The 14251-nt window shown below is 43.6% G+C and overlaps 1 protein-coding gene across 3 annotated transcripts in view; it reads left to right on the top strand.

Moving 5' to 3' along the window:
- The window catches only part of ITPR2 (inositol 1,4,5-trisphosphate receptor type 2), a 263261-nt gene that overhangs the window by 229231 nt on the left and 19779 nt on the right, over window positions 1-14251 (top strand). For all 3 annotated transcript variants that reach the window (XM_054827703.1, XM_054827693.1, XM_054827713.1), the window contains exons 53-55: window positions 4295-4422; window positions 6209-6374; window positions 7637-7797. In XM_054827703.1, the coding sequence (XP_054683678.1) occupies window positions 4295-4422; window positions 6209-6374; window positions 7637-7797 (455 nt within the window). The remainder of the gene's footprint in view (window positions 1-4294; window positions 4423-6208; window positions 6375-7636; window positions 7798-14251) is intronic.

The raw sequence follows: 14251 nt of genomic DNA, 5'->3' as shown, positions 1-14251 counted from the left end.
TAACGAGTTACCGTGGCTCAGCTAAGCAGAGGCAGCAGTCAGTCTCTGCGTTCTTAGCTTGTGGCAAATGCAAGGCAACGCAGACTTGTTGCGAGCCTTTCTTGCGATAGCCGAGTTGTGTTGCTTTGTGCTTGTGGCAAGTGAAGAGCTTGGTTCAGCAGATGAGTTCACCTGGTTTTACTTTGGTACCTGCATTATGAATCTGATCTATATGTCAGAAGGGCTCTGTCAACTTTAAATATGCTCAGTTAAAATAAAAGGTCTGACCAGTGTGTCCTGCTGGGACGGTTACCAGATACAGGTTACCAGATATTGGGTCAGGAAGGAATTTTTACTAGATCAAGCAGACAGAGTGCTTTGCCCTCTTCGGTAGTTTGAGGCTACAGGGTTGGTCAGGAGTTTTGTTGGCCATATGCACTGCTAGACAGGGACCTTTGGTGGTGGTGCTACTCCATCTGTCCTATGCTCTTCCTGTGGCACAGTCCAGTTGTGGTGGTTGGTTGGCCTTTCACTCCAGGCGTTAAGTTTGTTTTAGCATGTTGTGGCCTTTGCAGTGTGCGGGTTGCCCAGTAGATGGTCTACAGGCTTAAAATATTTACTGCCACAGTTGACTGTGGTTGCTGGGGGCTGAAACTGAGGACATAAGTGGTCCCTTCCCATCCTGTGTTCCAGTATAATGTTGTTTCACATGCTTTATTCTTCCACTACTAATTTTTGGGTTTTTAGGATCAAGGGTGTCAGGGAGAGGGCTGTAAAAGAAGACTTTTCCTCCCCAGCTGGTGTGTAAACAGGCCTCATAAACAACATGGGAAGCTGGCTGACTAGACGGAGAAAACAATCTAAGAGCTATTGGCAAAGCTGCTGCATTCAAAGGGTAATCAATCACTCACACGAGATGCAGTGTGGCTTTTGCCGAGCTCTTTAAATGACACAAATCTCACATTTCTTATTGTTTGGATACTGTTTCTTTAAAATTAAACAATAATGAAAGGGGCAATACAAAACATCTAAGTGCACTGTCACTTAATCTTGGAGAAGTTTTATTAATCCAGTAACATTAAAAAACAATATTCAGCAAGAACAGTTATGCTCATCTTCGCCAGTGAATCACCAGTCAAAAAGTAGTAGTGCTCTGCCTTCAGTCTTCTCCAGGGGCAGATTTCTCTTCTGGTGGAAGCATGAGTGCGGTGGAATCCAAAGGCAGTTCAGCCTGAGATTTGGTGGGATTCACATTATAGCAGCATGAAGTCCACAGCTGTCCGTAGGAAACATCAAATGTTCTTAATGGCATCTCAGGTCCAGAGTGGAGACATAAACATTGCTTTGCGTATCAGATCAGCGCTAATCATTTGTTCTGGTGAGACTGTGCTTCTACCATGAATTTCACTGGTTGAACATGTGCTCAGTCATTGCCCATCTTGCTGAGGAGTCAACTTGGGAGCCAGTCTGCTCTGCTCAGAGAGCGTCCTCTGTCTACAGCCTGCTTCCTCACTGCTGCACTGAGCTGTCAGCACAAAAATATTTTGTCTCATCTCCTTCAGAGTCTCCCACTCTTCACTCCAAAGGCATTTCCATATCACTTGAGTCTTTGCCTGGTGAAACGCTTAATCACTTAAAGGAACTTCACATCCTACAGTGCGTGGCTCTTTGCGCTCTGTAGCACATAAAGACCTGTGCTAGAAAGGCGCACAGATGTCTGTAAAAGGGGAGATTTTCAAAGACTCATTCCACTCCCAGGTCTCGTACTGCTCTGTGCAAGCTCAGCTAGATCCACGTAGACACTCGTGTGTCTCCCCTACCTGTGCTTCTGTTGGAGGTCAGGCCCAGAAGCCGGGTAGCTGGGGGCCATCGGATGAGGATCTTTGAAGTAACTCTTCCTATAATCCCACTTACTATCCTCTGATGAACATTGTGGGGTGGTCTTAGTGCTTAACCTGCCTTACCTTTGAATTAAACTTAATCAGAAGACGGCCTACCTAATGCTGTCTAGCCACTAATGGGCCACTCACCAGGCTGGAGCTGGTTGCAAATAGAACCCCCTGAACCTCAATTAGTGTCGACATTGGGTCCTTAGCAACATTTCACTCTACAAATCAACTCCTTTTGGTAGTATGGGCATAGTCTGTGTCAACAGGGGCTGGGGCTGGGCTGTGAGCACTGCTGAGCACCAGGGCAAACCGGCTGGGGCAGAACATGTACCCGTAGGGTTATCCAGCTCACAGGTTGAAAGCAGCTCGTGTTGCTCGATGCCTGAGAGTGGAAGTAGAGTAGACGTACGGATGTCTGTACACTCCCCACAGCCTACGTTACTGCACTGGAGGTTTCTGCCAACTTCAGGCTGCCTGCTGTCTGATTCTCTGGCAAAGAGCAACCTGAGCTTGCTCTTCTGGGTGCAGCGTGGGATGCCGATTCTCTGTGTTGTAAGATGTGCCAGTCAGCTGATGAGTGGTATCTTGTGTCTGGGCTTGCTCTGAATTTGCATCTTGGTGGACATGCAGAGTTGTGAGTTAGCTTTTCTAGCAGATGACTCTGTCTGGTGTGGGAGCTTCCTGTTCGCAGCCCTGGTTTATACTCACTGTTCACCAGAATCTGACCATCTGCTGTTTCCAGCACCTGACCCTGGTCTTGTGAACAGTAAAAATCTTGTTCGTAGTTGCCTAAAAGAAACAGAACCTATGGCTTGTATAAAGGTTTTTAATTTATCTTGTGGATGGTCATCTTCTGAAGCACAGCTATTAGCTCAAAAAAAATTGATGGAGTAATGTTTGGACGAGGAAATAAAAGCAGGGTACAAAAGCAGAGGAGATTAATTGATATGACTAAGATCGCAATGCTAGTAAAAAATTTCCAGATGTGACAGAGAAAAAAAGGTTTTATTGTTTCAATCCTTTTAGTTCCAATATTTAAGCATTTTTTAAAAAAAAAAAATCTGAAGTTATTAGTGGCAGTAGTGGGTGTAATGACCATATAGTTTAGCAGGGAAGTCTATCCTGATGTCTGCTTTTGCTTTTCTTTTTACTCAAGAGTTCCTTAAATCAGGAGTTCTTTCTCATTTCATTTGCTTGCGTAGCAAAAGCAGTGGTGGCAAAGGCAGCAGGTACCAGCCCCGTTCTGCAAATACCAATCGTGATGCATACACCACAATTTGGGAACCCATGTTTTAAATCCAAATTGCTCGTCTGTAATGTGAGTGCTTTCAGTCAATTCAATTTATCAAAGTCTATCTCAGTGCCCCAGATGTGGTGGTTTGGGGCTGTTAAATATGCTGTTTCAGTTAACTATCGCAGCAGGATGTTGTTATTTATTAAACTATGTTACAATAAGCACACGAAGCAAACCAAGTGAGAATTGCTGCCTTCGCCGCTTGAGCAAACATATCCCTAAAGAGAGAGGAAGGCAGGAGAAACGGCAGTCACAGTCCTGACCCTTCAGTGCGAGCCAGCAGGACGCAGGGAACGACTCAAGCAGGGCTCTTCAAAAGGCGGCTGTTGATGCAGCCACAGCATGGGGGTGAGTGCGTGGTGGGAGGAATTCTGGCCGGGACAGACGAAGTCCCCCCGGGGACTGGTGTTCCATCCCAGCTCCTCTGCACGTTCAAATATCTCCTGCACAATAATACCCTCTGTGGCTTGGCCAAAACCACGCAGCAGCTCTGCAGCGGAGATAAGAATAGAATCCAAGTTTTCAACCTGAGGTCAGGGAGAGTCTTTCATTTATTGTATATCAGACCTGCGCTTGGGCATGTGTGCTAGTGGAAAGATCACGGACAGATTTACTCGTGTAGAAGCCAGCCCCTCCTTAATGATTTGAAATGCTAACATGACTTGGCTTGTACATGAGTAGGTAGAGGAATGATTTCACAGGAAGACAATCCCTTTACGAATGTGCTTCTAATTCTGTGTTTATATTGCTTCTCCTGTATGTGTCAGCTGCACGCTTAGGAGGCCCGCTGAAAAAGCAGTCGTACTGAAAGCAGTGGGAGTGCTTCCAAGGAAAAGGGGTACTCCTGTGAATAGAGATGGCAGCTCTGGGTCATTAACAGAGTCACTGGTGGGAGAACTGCTTAGGATTTTCTCTCTCTCTCTCTCCAGGCTAAGTAAGCGTGATGTGCCTATGTATGTCACCAGCGGCGATGTGCAAATAGGTAGGGATGATCAGTGAAATTCTAGCTGAAGAATATGAAAGGCAGATGTGTATTGCAGTTGCTGTCTCTAATACAGAATTGTGGCTTTGTTTGATGAGTGATCCTTTGATGCTGTGGTTCCTAAAGTTGCTGCTCTCCTCCTGTTTGCAGGTGATGAGGAGGAGGATGGATTAGAAAGGACCTGTGACACCCTGCTCATGTGCATTGTGACCGTATTAAACCAAGGCCTGCGGAATGGTGGTGGTGTGGGAGACGTGCTCAGAAAGCCTTCCAAAGATGTAAGTGTTTTGGCTGAGGAAATGCATTACTCCCTGTGCATCTCATGAATGCCAAAGGCAGTTTTTGGAGATTATAGGCACTGTTTGTACGTAGTCTGCTCTAACGTCACGCAATTGATTTATCTTTGTAACTTTTACATCCCAGATGGAATATTTAATGGGAAGAGTGACAGGAACTCTAGGCAGTAGTTTACCCCTTCTGGAAAACTGGAGCGTATCGTAACCTTCCAAGCACTGCTAAGAAGTGTTACTGGATTGGATCACTCTTCTATTACACTAGGAATTATAAATGCAAACTTTTGAAAGGGATTGACTGACTGATGAGTATATAACAAGACTCTCCACTGCAGTACATTGCAGTACATAAGGGGTATTTTTAGCTGAAATTCAGCATGGCATCTGCCCTGGAATAGGTCCTGTTGTTTACTTGTACTTAACTACCATTGAAGTCAAAACAGAATTTCATATATCACAATATACGTCCTCTTCCAGAAGTTTCTTCCAAAATCAATTCATTTAAGGACTAATATTATTTGGGTGGTTTTATGCATTTTTATTTAAGTTTAAAAAGAACATCATCAATAAAGGCAATCTAGCAGTGCTTTGCTTGGTGACCCACACCATAACACAAGAATTAAAGTCACAAGTAGGATCTCAGCAGGTCTTGTAAGAGTCCAGAGGCAAATAACTCAGGTCTGGATGGAAGAGCTCCTTGTGCTGGTAGTAGGAATCTAGGTCCTAGCTCATAGACTAGGAGGTTCTACAGGAACCATAGACCATCCTCATGAAGTCTGTAAACACATACAGACTTTGAAAATTACCCTTGCCACCTAGCAGCTATTTAATGCTAACTACATTAAAGCACTTCACAAAGGGTAGCACTATTATCCCAATGAATGTGTGGAAAACTGAGAAAATCAGTGACTTCCAATTCAGCGCCATGGTGAAAAAAAGGACGTGGGTTTTATGTTCCTCCTCCTTACACTGAGTGTTGTCTCCTGTTTGCCACAGAACAACTTTGCTATTTTTAGTGGTGTCAATGGGAGTCGAGTCCAGCCTTTGCAAGAAGGAAAGTAGTTATGATGTAAAAACGAGAGTGTGATTAAATGGGGAATATGAGTGCTTCATGTGTGTGTGCGTGCCTGTGCGTATGTATGTGTGCGTGCATGTGCATGTTGTGTTCCCAAAAGACACGAGCTCAGTCTGCCCACTCTGAGCCAGCTTACAGCCATATGACTGCATTAGCGCAGTGCTAAAACCATCCACATGCCCTGCTTGGGCACAGAGTATAGCAGCCTGGGCTTGGCATGGCGCAGGCATGCTCCCCTGGTTTCCAGTTGTTTGGTGTGCAAACTTGGCTTCAGTCTGGAGTATTCCACAAAGACATACTGTAAGCATATCCCTGCATGCCACAAGGCAGTATTAAGAAGAGTTATCATTGCTCTCGGTGGGTACTAGAAACTGCATCTCCCTGTTTCCGTACTGGCATAGTAATTATCTTCAATCGAGCACTACACTAACACATCTACACTGCATCCGGTACGCACACTGGTCTCTTCTTTGTGCTGTGTGAAACCACGTAAAGGACAACAGGAGTCCCAAAGCGATAAAGCACATGAAGCCAAATCTTAGCCACATAGGTAGTCCCTCTCTATTTGAGTAAGGCTAGCAGAATTTGGCATATGAATAGAAAGATGTGTAGCTTTGCTTGAGCTAACGTGAAAATGTTTAATATTTTAGAAGTGTGCTATTTTTATATCTTATTGCAACCTTATTATTGTTTCAGGAGCCCTTGTTTGCTGCACGAGTTGTTTATGATCTTCTGTTTTACTTCATTGTGATAATTATTGTTCTAAACCTCATCTTTGGAGTCATCATTGATACATTTGCTGATCTCAGGAGTGAAAAGCAGAAAAAGGAGGAAATACTAAAGACAACCTGTTTCATCTGTGGTAGGTGTTACTGAGCTATTGAGACATTTGATGGGTAAAGGAGTAAAACGAACTATTCCTCAATAAATAACACGTGAACCTAAGGGGTGGTTATCTTCCACAAGGAAAGTCTGTAAAAACGTCAGAGTTTGGTTCCAAATTTATTCCTTCTCAGTAGGAAAAAGATTTGGTTTAGGAGTCAAAAGCTAGCTTTGCTAAGAGGTGGCTTCACAGTCTCCACCCAGGATCTGAGGGAGAAGAGCCGTGTCTCACACTCACATCATCACCACTAATGGAGATGGTGCAGCTGCTGACTTTATTTCACAAAGCGTGATGCAGATGAAAGTAGAGCTTGCTATTTCACAGCACAGTGCATTCCAGAAGGGTAACAACGGCAAAATCCGCCTGTTTCAGAAGGTGCTATGAAACAGGGAACAAAAGAATTAAATGAAAATCATCCCCACAGATAACTCGCGCTTATTTTGAGGTGTGCTTACAAAGAGGAGCAGACCTTCACTCGCTTAGGGGACGTTAGAAATACCTTCTTTTTTTGTAGGCTGGGTGTTGTTTCCATGGTTGTACTGACAGGGATGAATGCTGTGCAGAGCACAACGGCTTTAGCGTCTGTGGAAGGCTCCACAAGAGATCCAGGGAGGAAAGCTGTAACACTGAGTGAGGGAAACGCTTGTGAATCCTGTCCTTCCTCACTGTGGTATTCTTCAGAGATTTGAAAAAAAGTCATAAAAAATTCTTACGACTGCAGCTCTGTAAAGACTGTGTGACTACAAAGCTGCAGAGAGTCACCCTCGCTGCTAGGTTTAAGCGCACAAACAATCCCACCGCAGCTTAAGTGGGACTATTCACGTGCTTGATGCTAAATGCGTGCATAAATCTTTGCAAGATCAGGACCTAGATTGCACGCTGTGTGCTTACCAGTATACATCTAGACAGAAGCAGAGCCGACACTTGTGAAGCACTTTATAGCCCTCAGCGCAGAAGGCACCGTAAAACTGTAACATATTTATTATATTGTTATTGTTATTAAGAGGAAATATCGCAAAAGAGAATAAACGCTGCGCTGAAAGAATTCTGTCAGGAATGCCTTCTGGCCTGGTATTTCTTGCCTGGCAGTTACTGTATGCAGTTATAGCTTTTAAATTAAGATCCTTCAAATTTATGATCCTTTAAATTAAGTTAGGTTCCTTTCTCTAACATACTTAACAGATCTGGGTATTTTTATGTTGAAGTTTATTTTTTTGCATTACATTCATGTCTTTTTGCAGGACTGGAGAGAGACAAATTTGATAACAAGACTGTTTCGTTTGAGGAGCATATAAAGTCAGAACACAACATGTGGCATTATTTGTACTTTATAGTTCTTGTCAAAGTCAAAGATCCAACTGAATACACTGGCCCGGAGAGCTACGTGGCGCAAATGATTGTGGTAAGTCAATTTGGGCACGTGCTTTATGCAACTGAGAGATGCTCCTTGCAGCTAGAGCAGAGAATTTCTTTCTTTTTTCCTCTCTCTGAACAATAGGAGGCATCGATCTGTATTTTTAAGGATCTTTTCACGTGTCTTAGACAGTCTGCAACAAAGCCCAGTCTTAAACATAATGAAAAAGATGAAGGCACAGGCCACAGTCTCCGGTTTGGCGTTCGTGCTCTCATGCTCTGTGGGTTCTGCTGCCTCATTAGCCAAAGCAGGGGCAGAAGAGCATGCATCATAACATCTGCTGCTGCTCCAGCTTTGTCCAGTATCTCTGGGCTGCTGTCCAGAAAAATAACGTCTCCTGCTGAACAGTGAAACGCAGGGTCAGTGTCGAGGGCTAGTGCTTTTCTCCTACGACTGCTCTGAACAAGCGATTGAAAAGACCAAGAGGCTGCAGGGATTTGAAGAGCTACAGAAACTGCCTCGTGAAGCAGTGAGAGTATGACTTGGATTCAGAGAGAGAAATTTGATGACGCTGGGGCAGAGAGATAGTCGATTACATTTCATTTCCAGCCTGCTGCCAAAGAGGGTTCCTTCTGGTGAGAGAGGGGGATGGATTATCAAGGCTGCGTGGCTTGGGGCTTCATTTTTGAGGAATTCTTCCTACCTGTTGGGATATTCTGGTGCAGCATTTTCTTCCCATGGACTTCCTGGCAGGTATTGCACTGCTCAGGGCCTGTGCCAGGGTCTGTGGTTGCAGAGCTGGCGTACGTCTGAATCCCAGAGGAGGGTGTAACCAAATGCACACCAGGCTTTGCTGTTTATGCATTTCTGGAGCCGCGTTTCGTATTGAGAGTATCTGCTCTGGTATCCTTCATCGAGCCTTTGATTATACATACTACCCAGCCTCACTAGTGGAGTGCTGGGTGCCCTTTTAGTCCTCACGTTAGCCAAGGGGAAGATTCTTCTCCTTTAACTTCAGCTGTCTTCAAGTCAGGCACCTGGTTTAAATCCATCCCAGCTCCTTGCCCTGTCAGTGCAGAAAGCTGGGTTATTTATCCTGCCTTAAGACAGGTGCCTAGGATAGCTGAGGTGACTCAGCCTGGCATTGCTTTTCTCACTCCATTGAGAGCCTAAATGATTAGTTTAGACAAGATGCCTAATCGGGAGCTGGCTCAAGCTAGAGGAGACGACTCCCACCCACTGCACAGGCTTACGCAGAGCTTTACCTTGAAGAACTCACATTAGTGGAACGGCTCGTGTTTAGACAGGGGTGCATGCTTGAATGCTGCGATGAATTGGAGCTTTTCTAAGTGTTGTTGCCCTGACATGGGAAGGTGGTGTGGCAGGCGATGGGAGTGCAGTGCTCAGGTACAGAGGAACAGCCTACGTCCATGGAAATTTTGAACCGTCAATCTCATGGCCCGGCTCAGGGCGTTTATACTGTCAGGCAGTAATGGGTCTGTACTTCTGCAGTGTGATGGGCGAGATAGGAAAACTAAAATGGATGCTTGTATCCTCTGTTCCAATACAAGAAATTATTCATAGTGGCAAGTTGTCATCTTACACATGAAAATATTTTAGCTTATCTCAGAAATGCACTTTAATTTGTGGAGTCAATAATGTCTCCGGACGCTAGGGCTTGTCTCATTCGTCTGTTCCTTCTCCACTCCTCTTCCTCTCCTTACGATGTTCGTATGATTTTAAACTTTGCATGTATGTTAAGTATTCATGTTTAATTCCAAGGGATGCATTAATATTCATAGTAAGTCTCTTCATCCTGTGGCAGCAGTGGTTTCACTTTGATGTAATTCACTAATGTATTTTACGTTTGCATTAACGGTGGGAACTCCTGTTTGAGTTTCTAAAATATTAACAGAAAAGCACCAAAACACATGTGACCTCAAGCACTGAACTGATTTCTCAAAGCCCCTGTTCCTCTGTGGCAGAATGTTGGTGGTTTAAGTGGTTAGTAGTAATCCCGATTTTGGGAGTATTAAGCCCTCTGAAGGAAGGCTCAATTTTTCCATTGGTATATATAAAGTTAATGGTTGTTCTGGATGATGGGAGAGGTACATATGGACCTAGAAGTGTAAAGCTTAAATGGAATGGAAGTGGGAATGGGGAGTGGGGGGGGGGAAAAAAAAGAAACAAATGTTTGAACAAACTACAAGTGGCTGGCATGGGATTAGTAATTGTATCTTTGTGTAGTTTAAATTCCCCAGTACAAAATCTAGGGAAGGTGTGCTGCAGAAATACTAGCGCTGCGTAGCAGGAGCAATTGGAACTGCTTAAGTGAACAGAAAAGGATTCTTATTCTTGGAGCCAGAGAGATTACTGTATACCACATGGTGCAAGGAATATTAAGAAATGAAAGAAAATAATCTGACTGGAAGCGTAGAGTATTCTGGAAGTATGATATTCAACTGGAAGAAGAGATTTAGAGATACAGCTTGCTTATGACCAAAAGAAGAGTCAAAAGGAAAACACTCGCATGTAGTTTTGCAGCCGTCAGCCGTATGAGCTGATGTAGCGTACGTGTTTGGTGTCCTTCAGACACAGCGTGATAGTAATGAACGTAGCATGTGAGATGTACTACATTCCATGCAGAAATTAAGCCTGAGGTATGGTTTTTGTCCCGAAGACAGAGTGAGAAGCTGATTCAGATTTTGCAATGGACGGAAAGCTGAGCGACCGTTCTTGTGATGCTGGGAGAGGTGACCAAGTCCCTGTAAGAGACCACGTTCTGGTTGGGATCTGGCACAAGAGAGGCAGACTTCAAATTAACCTTTCACAAGGGAACTGGGGCTTGCCACTGGAACTGACTCATTGCTGAATGAGGCTCACTGGGGGTGTATGGGAATGCAACAAATATTTATAAAAATGAGGTGGGTGCAAGAACAGGGCAGTCTCTTGATCTCTTTGAAAAGGACAAGGTGGAATGAGATTTTATATTTCAGGTGATACAGAATATGGCTGAAAAAACTCCGTGAATCATGCTTCTGGAAAAGCTCTGTTAGCTCTACTATTTTTTGTTATGATTAGGTATGCCTTTTCTGGCTGCTTCTGTAGCTTTAATGGGTCAAACCCAAATTCTGTGTTTTCACAGCCAGATTACTTCAAGAGAATTTCTACCCAAATCCAATCTTCAGGGCTCAGATCCATCCTTAAATACACATAGGTCAAAATTTTGGAGTATGCTGCAGTAACTTCTTTAATAGAAAGTAGAGTTTACCTCCAAGTATCATCTTCACTACCCCTAAAACTGTAGTTAGGAACCAATTATTATTTGTACTTGTCTACTACTGTCTTGCAAAGTATTGTAAAAAGTAACATTGGAGTGGTTATCGGTATTGACTAAGCACCGGGGAAAAAAATCTACAATTTCTGGTAGTCTCTTTTCTCAGACCCATCAGGACCCAAAAATATGACTGTCTATATTATGACTCTCAGTCTTTTTTATGTATCATTTGTCCAGCAAACAGTGAAGCATCTGGTTTGAAGGCTTGCTGATAGCACAACTGGAAAAAAATGGGAATCCTATGGTTTTCTTGTTTTGGAATATTATTTGAAAGGCTGGGTGGCAAAAGGGATGGGAATTATTTACGCTTCTAACTTCACTTTCCCAGTTTTCCTGTTCAAGAAGGGGAAAGAAACTTTCAGGTGATGTTGTACGCACCCCTCACTCAAAGGCAATATTTTTGCAGGTTTCCAAGTCGATTTGTGTTTCTGTTCCAGGGGTGGCTTGTTTCAAGGCATTCCCGTTATCTTGCATGTGTCTGGCCTCAAAAGACCTTGGGGCAGAGGACTTCTTTTGCTTTCTTCCTCTAGACTCCTGATGTTCCCTGTGATTTTGATTTTCCCAGCAGCTCTGTATTTGCTTCAGGACTTAGCATACTGCTCTGAGCAGTGACAGAAGGAATCGGTAGCTATCCAGCTTTCATAAAGTAAGGTATTCTTTTTTTCTTTTTTTTTCTTTTTAGAAAAAAGCATCAAGCATAAAATGTATTGTAAAACACCACACAGTTTGTACACCGCTAGCTTTTCAGTTACTTTATGGAGATGTTGGTGGGAATAAAGCACTTCAGATCTTCCAGTGATGCCCATTCTTCTTGCACACTATCTTATATCAGTTATTGGGTGAAATATTAATGAATATTAAATCAGGGCAGTAAGTTTTATTATTTGTTTGTTATCCAGGCCTCTTTTATGAAGTCAGACAGATATTATACAATATCCAAAAAGTCAGAAACTTTGAAAAACTGGCTACATGCCTTGCATTTGCACTGACAACCTGCATGAATGATTTTCCTATTGAATTTTCATTCCTGCAGAAGACGACTTCTTATCTGACCCATTTGACCAGAAATACCATCCCTAGTAAACCCAGAGAGATGCACATAACTTGTATTACATCAATACAACAATCTCTAAATGTTCCTTGTGTCCATTTGTCAGAGGAGACAGTTTAATGCGATAACTAGAACAGTGAAGGTTAAGGTCCAAATTTTTAGACTTCTCTTTTCCAAGGTGTAATTTGTACACGCGGATTTCACCTAAGCTTTGGTAGCTGCAAATAGATAAATGGAAGTAAAAAAATGTAGATGATTAGTTACTGAATTTTTAGAGGCAAAACGGAGATATGAATTAGCCTATGATTTGTGCGTCCATTCATTTGCAAAAATAAAAGGCTATTGGCATAGTAATTAAATTAATTATTTTGCCCATTGGAAGAATGAAAGACTTTAGCAAACGAAGCCCTAAAAGTTTTGTTCTCGCATGCCCTGTCCACAGTTCTTAGCAAGTTTCATAATGGATTTTATCAGCATTAGTGCTACCTGTCATAACTACGTAATTACAGCCCCTAATTATATTATTACTTATTTACTCTAATTATGTAATTGCATGTAATTGGTGCAATTACATAACTCCTCAATCAGCTGAAAACTGCTCTAAAACCAGCCAATGTTCATAAGAGTAAAGGGTACTGCCATGCGTTAGACCATCTCCATAAAGCAAGGCAGTCTTTGGTGGGAAATTAAAGGCTCTGTTCTCCTGCCATTGCGGTCGTTGGAACCACGAGCCTTTTATACCGTGATAGTATTTTCAAAGTATTCCTTTACATCCTATTTCATCTAAATGTATCCCTCCTGAAAGGCAAATTCCTAATCTTAAGTATCTCTTCGGGCTACTCAGGATCCCAACACCTCCACTGAAATCAAAGCAAAATTCCCATCAACATCATAAGGATGAAGTAGAAGAGACAGGTTGAGCAACACCAGCCTGAAATTCTGAACAGTGATTTTCTTATTCAGTTCTTTTAAAAGCACTTCTGTGTCACAGCAATGACATGTCATTGGTAACGTGACAAAGTATTTTAACTACTTCATTTTAAATATTTTGAAGGTGTCGGCTTTTTTTCATTCTTTTTCATTTAAATTATTAAATAAAAGAAGTATTTACCAAATATTATGGCCATTTCCATGTCGTGAGGAAAAATGCATTCCCCGTTTTGAAAAATTATAGTTTGGGTTTTTTTGTTTGTGGGGTTTTTTTAAATACTGAAATTTGAAAATTGATCTGAATTTAGTGCTCCCTTGAGCTGGTGCTGTTGTCTCTCTTCTTCCTACCTGCAGCCTCATGTTTTTACCTTCTTTTGCTACTAGATACCCAGAAGCAGGTATTAAATTCAAAAGCAGCCCTGGGAATAATGCCAACCGGGCCACTGAGAAGCCTCACAATAGCTGTCGTTCCGCCCATGCTGCGCGCTGGGCAGCGCGAGCCCTTTTCCCTCCGCATCCCTTCTCTCTCCTGCCTCGCTGCTCTGCGTTTTGCCGTCCTCCCGCCCCGGGAGCAGAGGCGTGATGTGAGCCGTGGCAGCGCGTAGCTGCTCCCCAGGCTCGGGTCTCAGCAGCGATGCTGCGAGGTCCTGGCCAGGGTCGCTCCAGGTGGCTGTGACGCCCCCCCCGGTGCAGCAGCAGGGACGGGGGACAAGCTCCCTCCCGGCGCTGGAGTTGCTTGCGTATAGTCCCTGGCACTCCCGTGTGTGGCCTGCAAAGGGATTTTTTTTTTTTTTTTTAAATTTTTTTTTCCATTTTAGCCAACCTCAGCAGAAGTAGCTGACTTTCAAAACAGCAAAAGCGTGAGTCAAGCGGAGCCTGCAGAGCCCGACAGCTGTGGGTCAAGAGCCTGGTGGCTGCCTGTCCTTTCACACCTTGGGGCAGTGAGAGGTTGTCCCAGGGTTAGTTAGCGAACGTAAAGTCGTTTCACTGATGCCAAATCCTGGTGCCTGATGTCCAGCGTATTCAGTGGCCACGGGGAACGCCGGCTCTGGAGGAGGCAGGTCCAAAGGAAATACAGACAGGCAAGGTGAAGGCAGCGAAACGGTGCCATAAGGAAAGGGGAAGAGCATGCTGACAGCAGGCGGGCGAGGAGGAGCGGGCTTTGTGGAACAAGCTGTTTTTCA

This window comes from Grus americana, chromosome 1, assembly GCF_028858705.1.
Source record: "Grus americana isolate bGruAme1 chromosome 1, bGruAme1.mat, whole genome shotgun sequence".
NCBI classification, from domain to species: domain Eukaryota; kingdom Metazoa; phylum Chordata; class Aves; order Gruiformes; family Gruidae; genus Grus; species Grus americana.
This window is presented reverse-complemented; position numbering and strand designations above follow the sequence as displayed.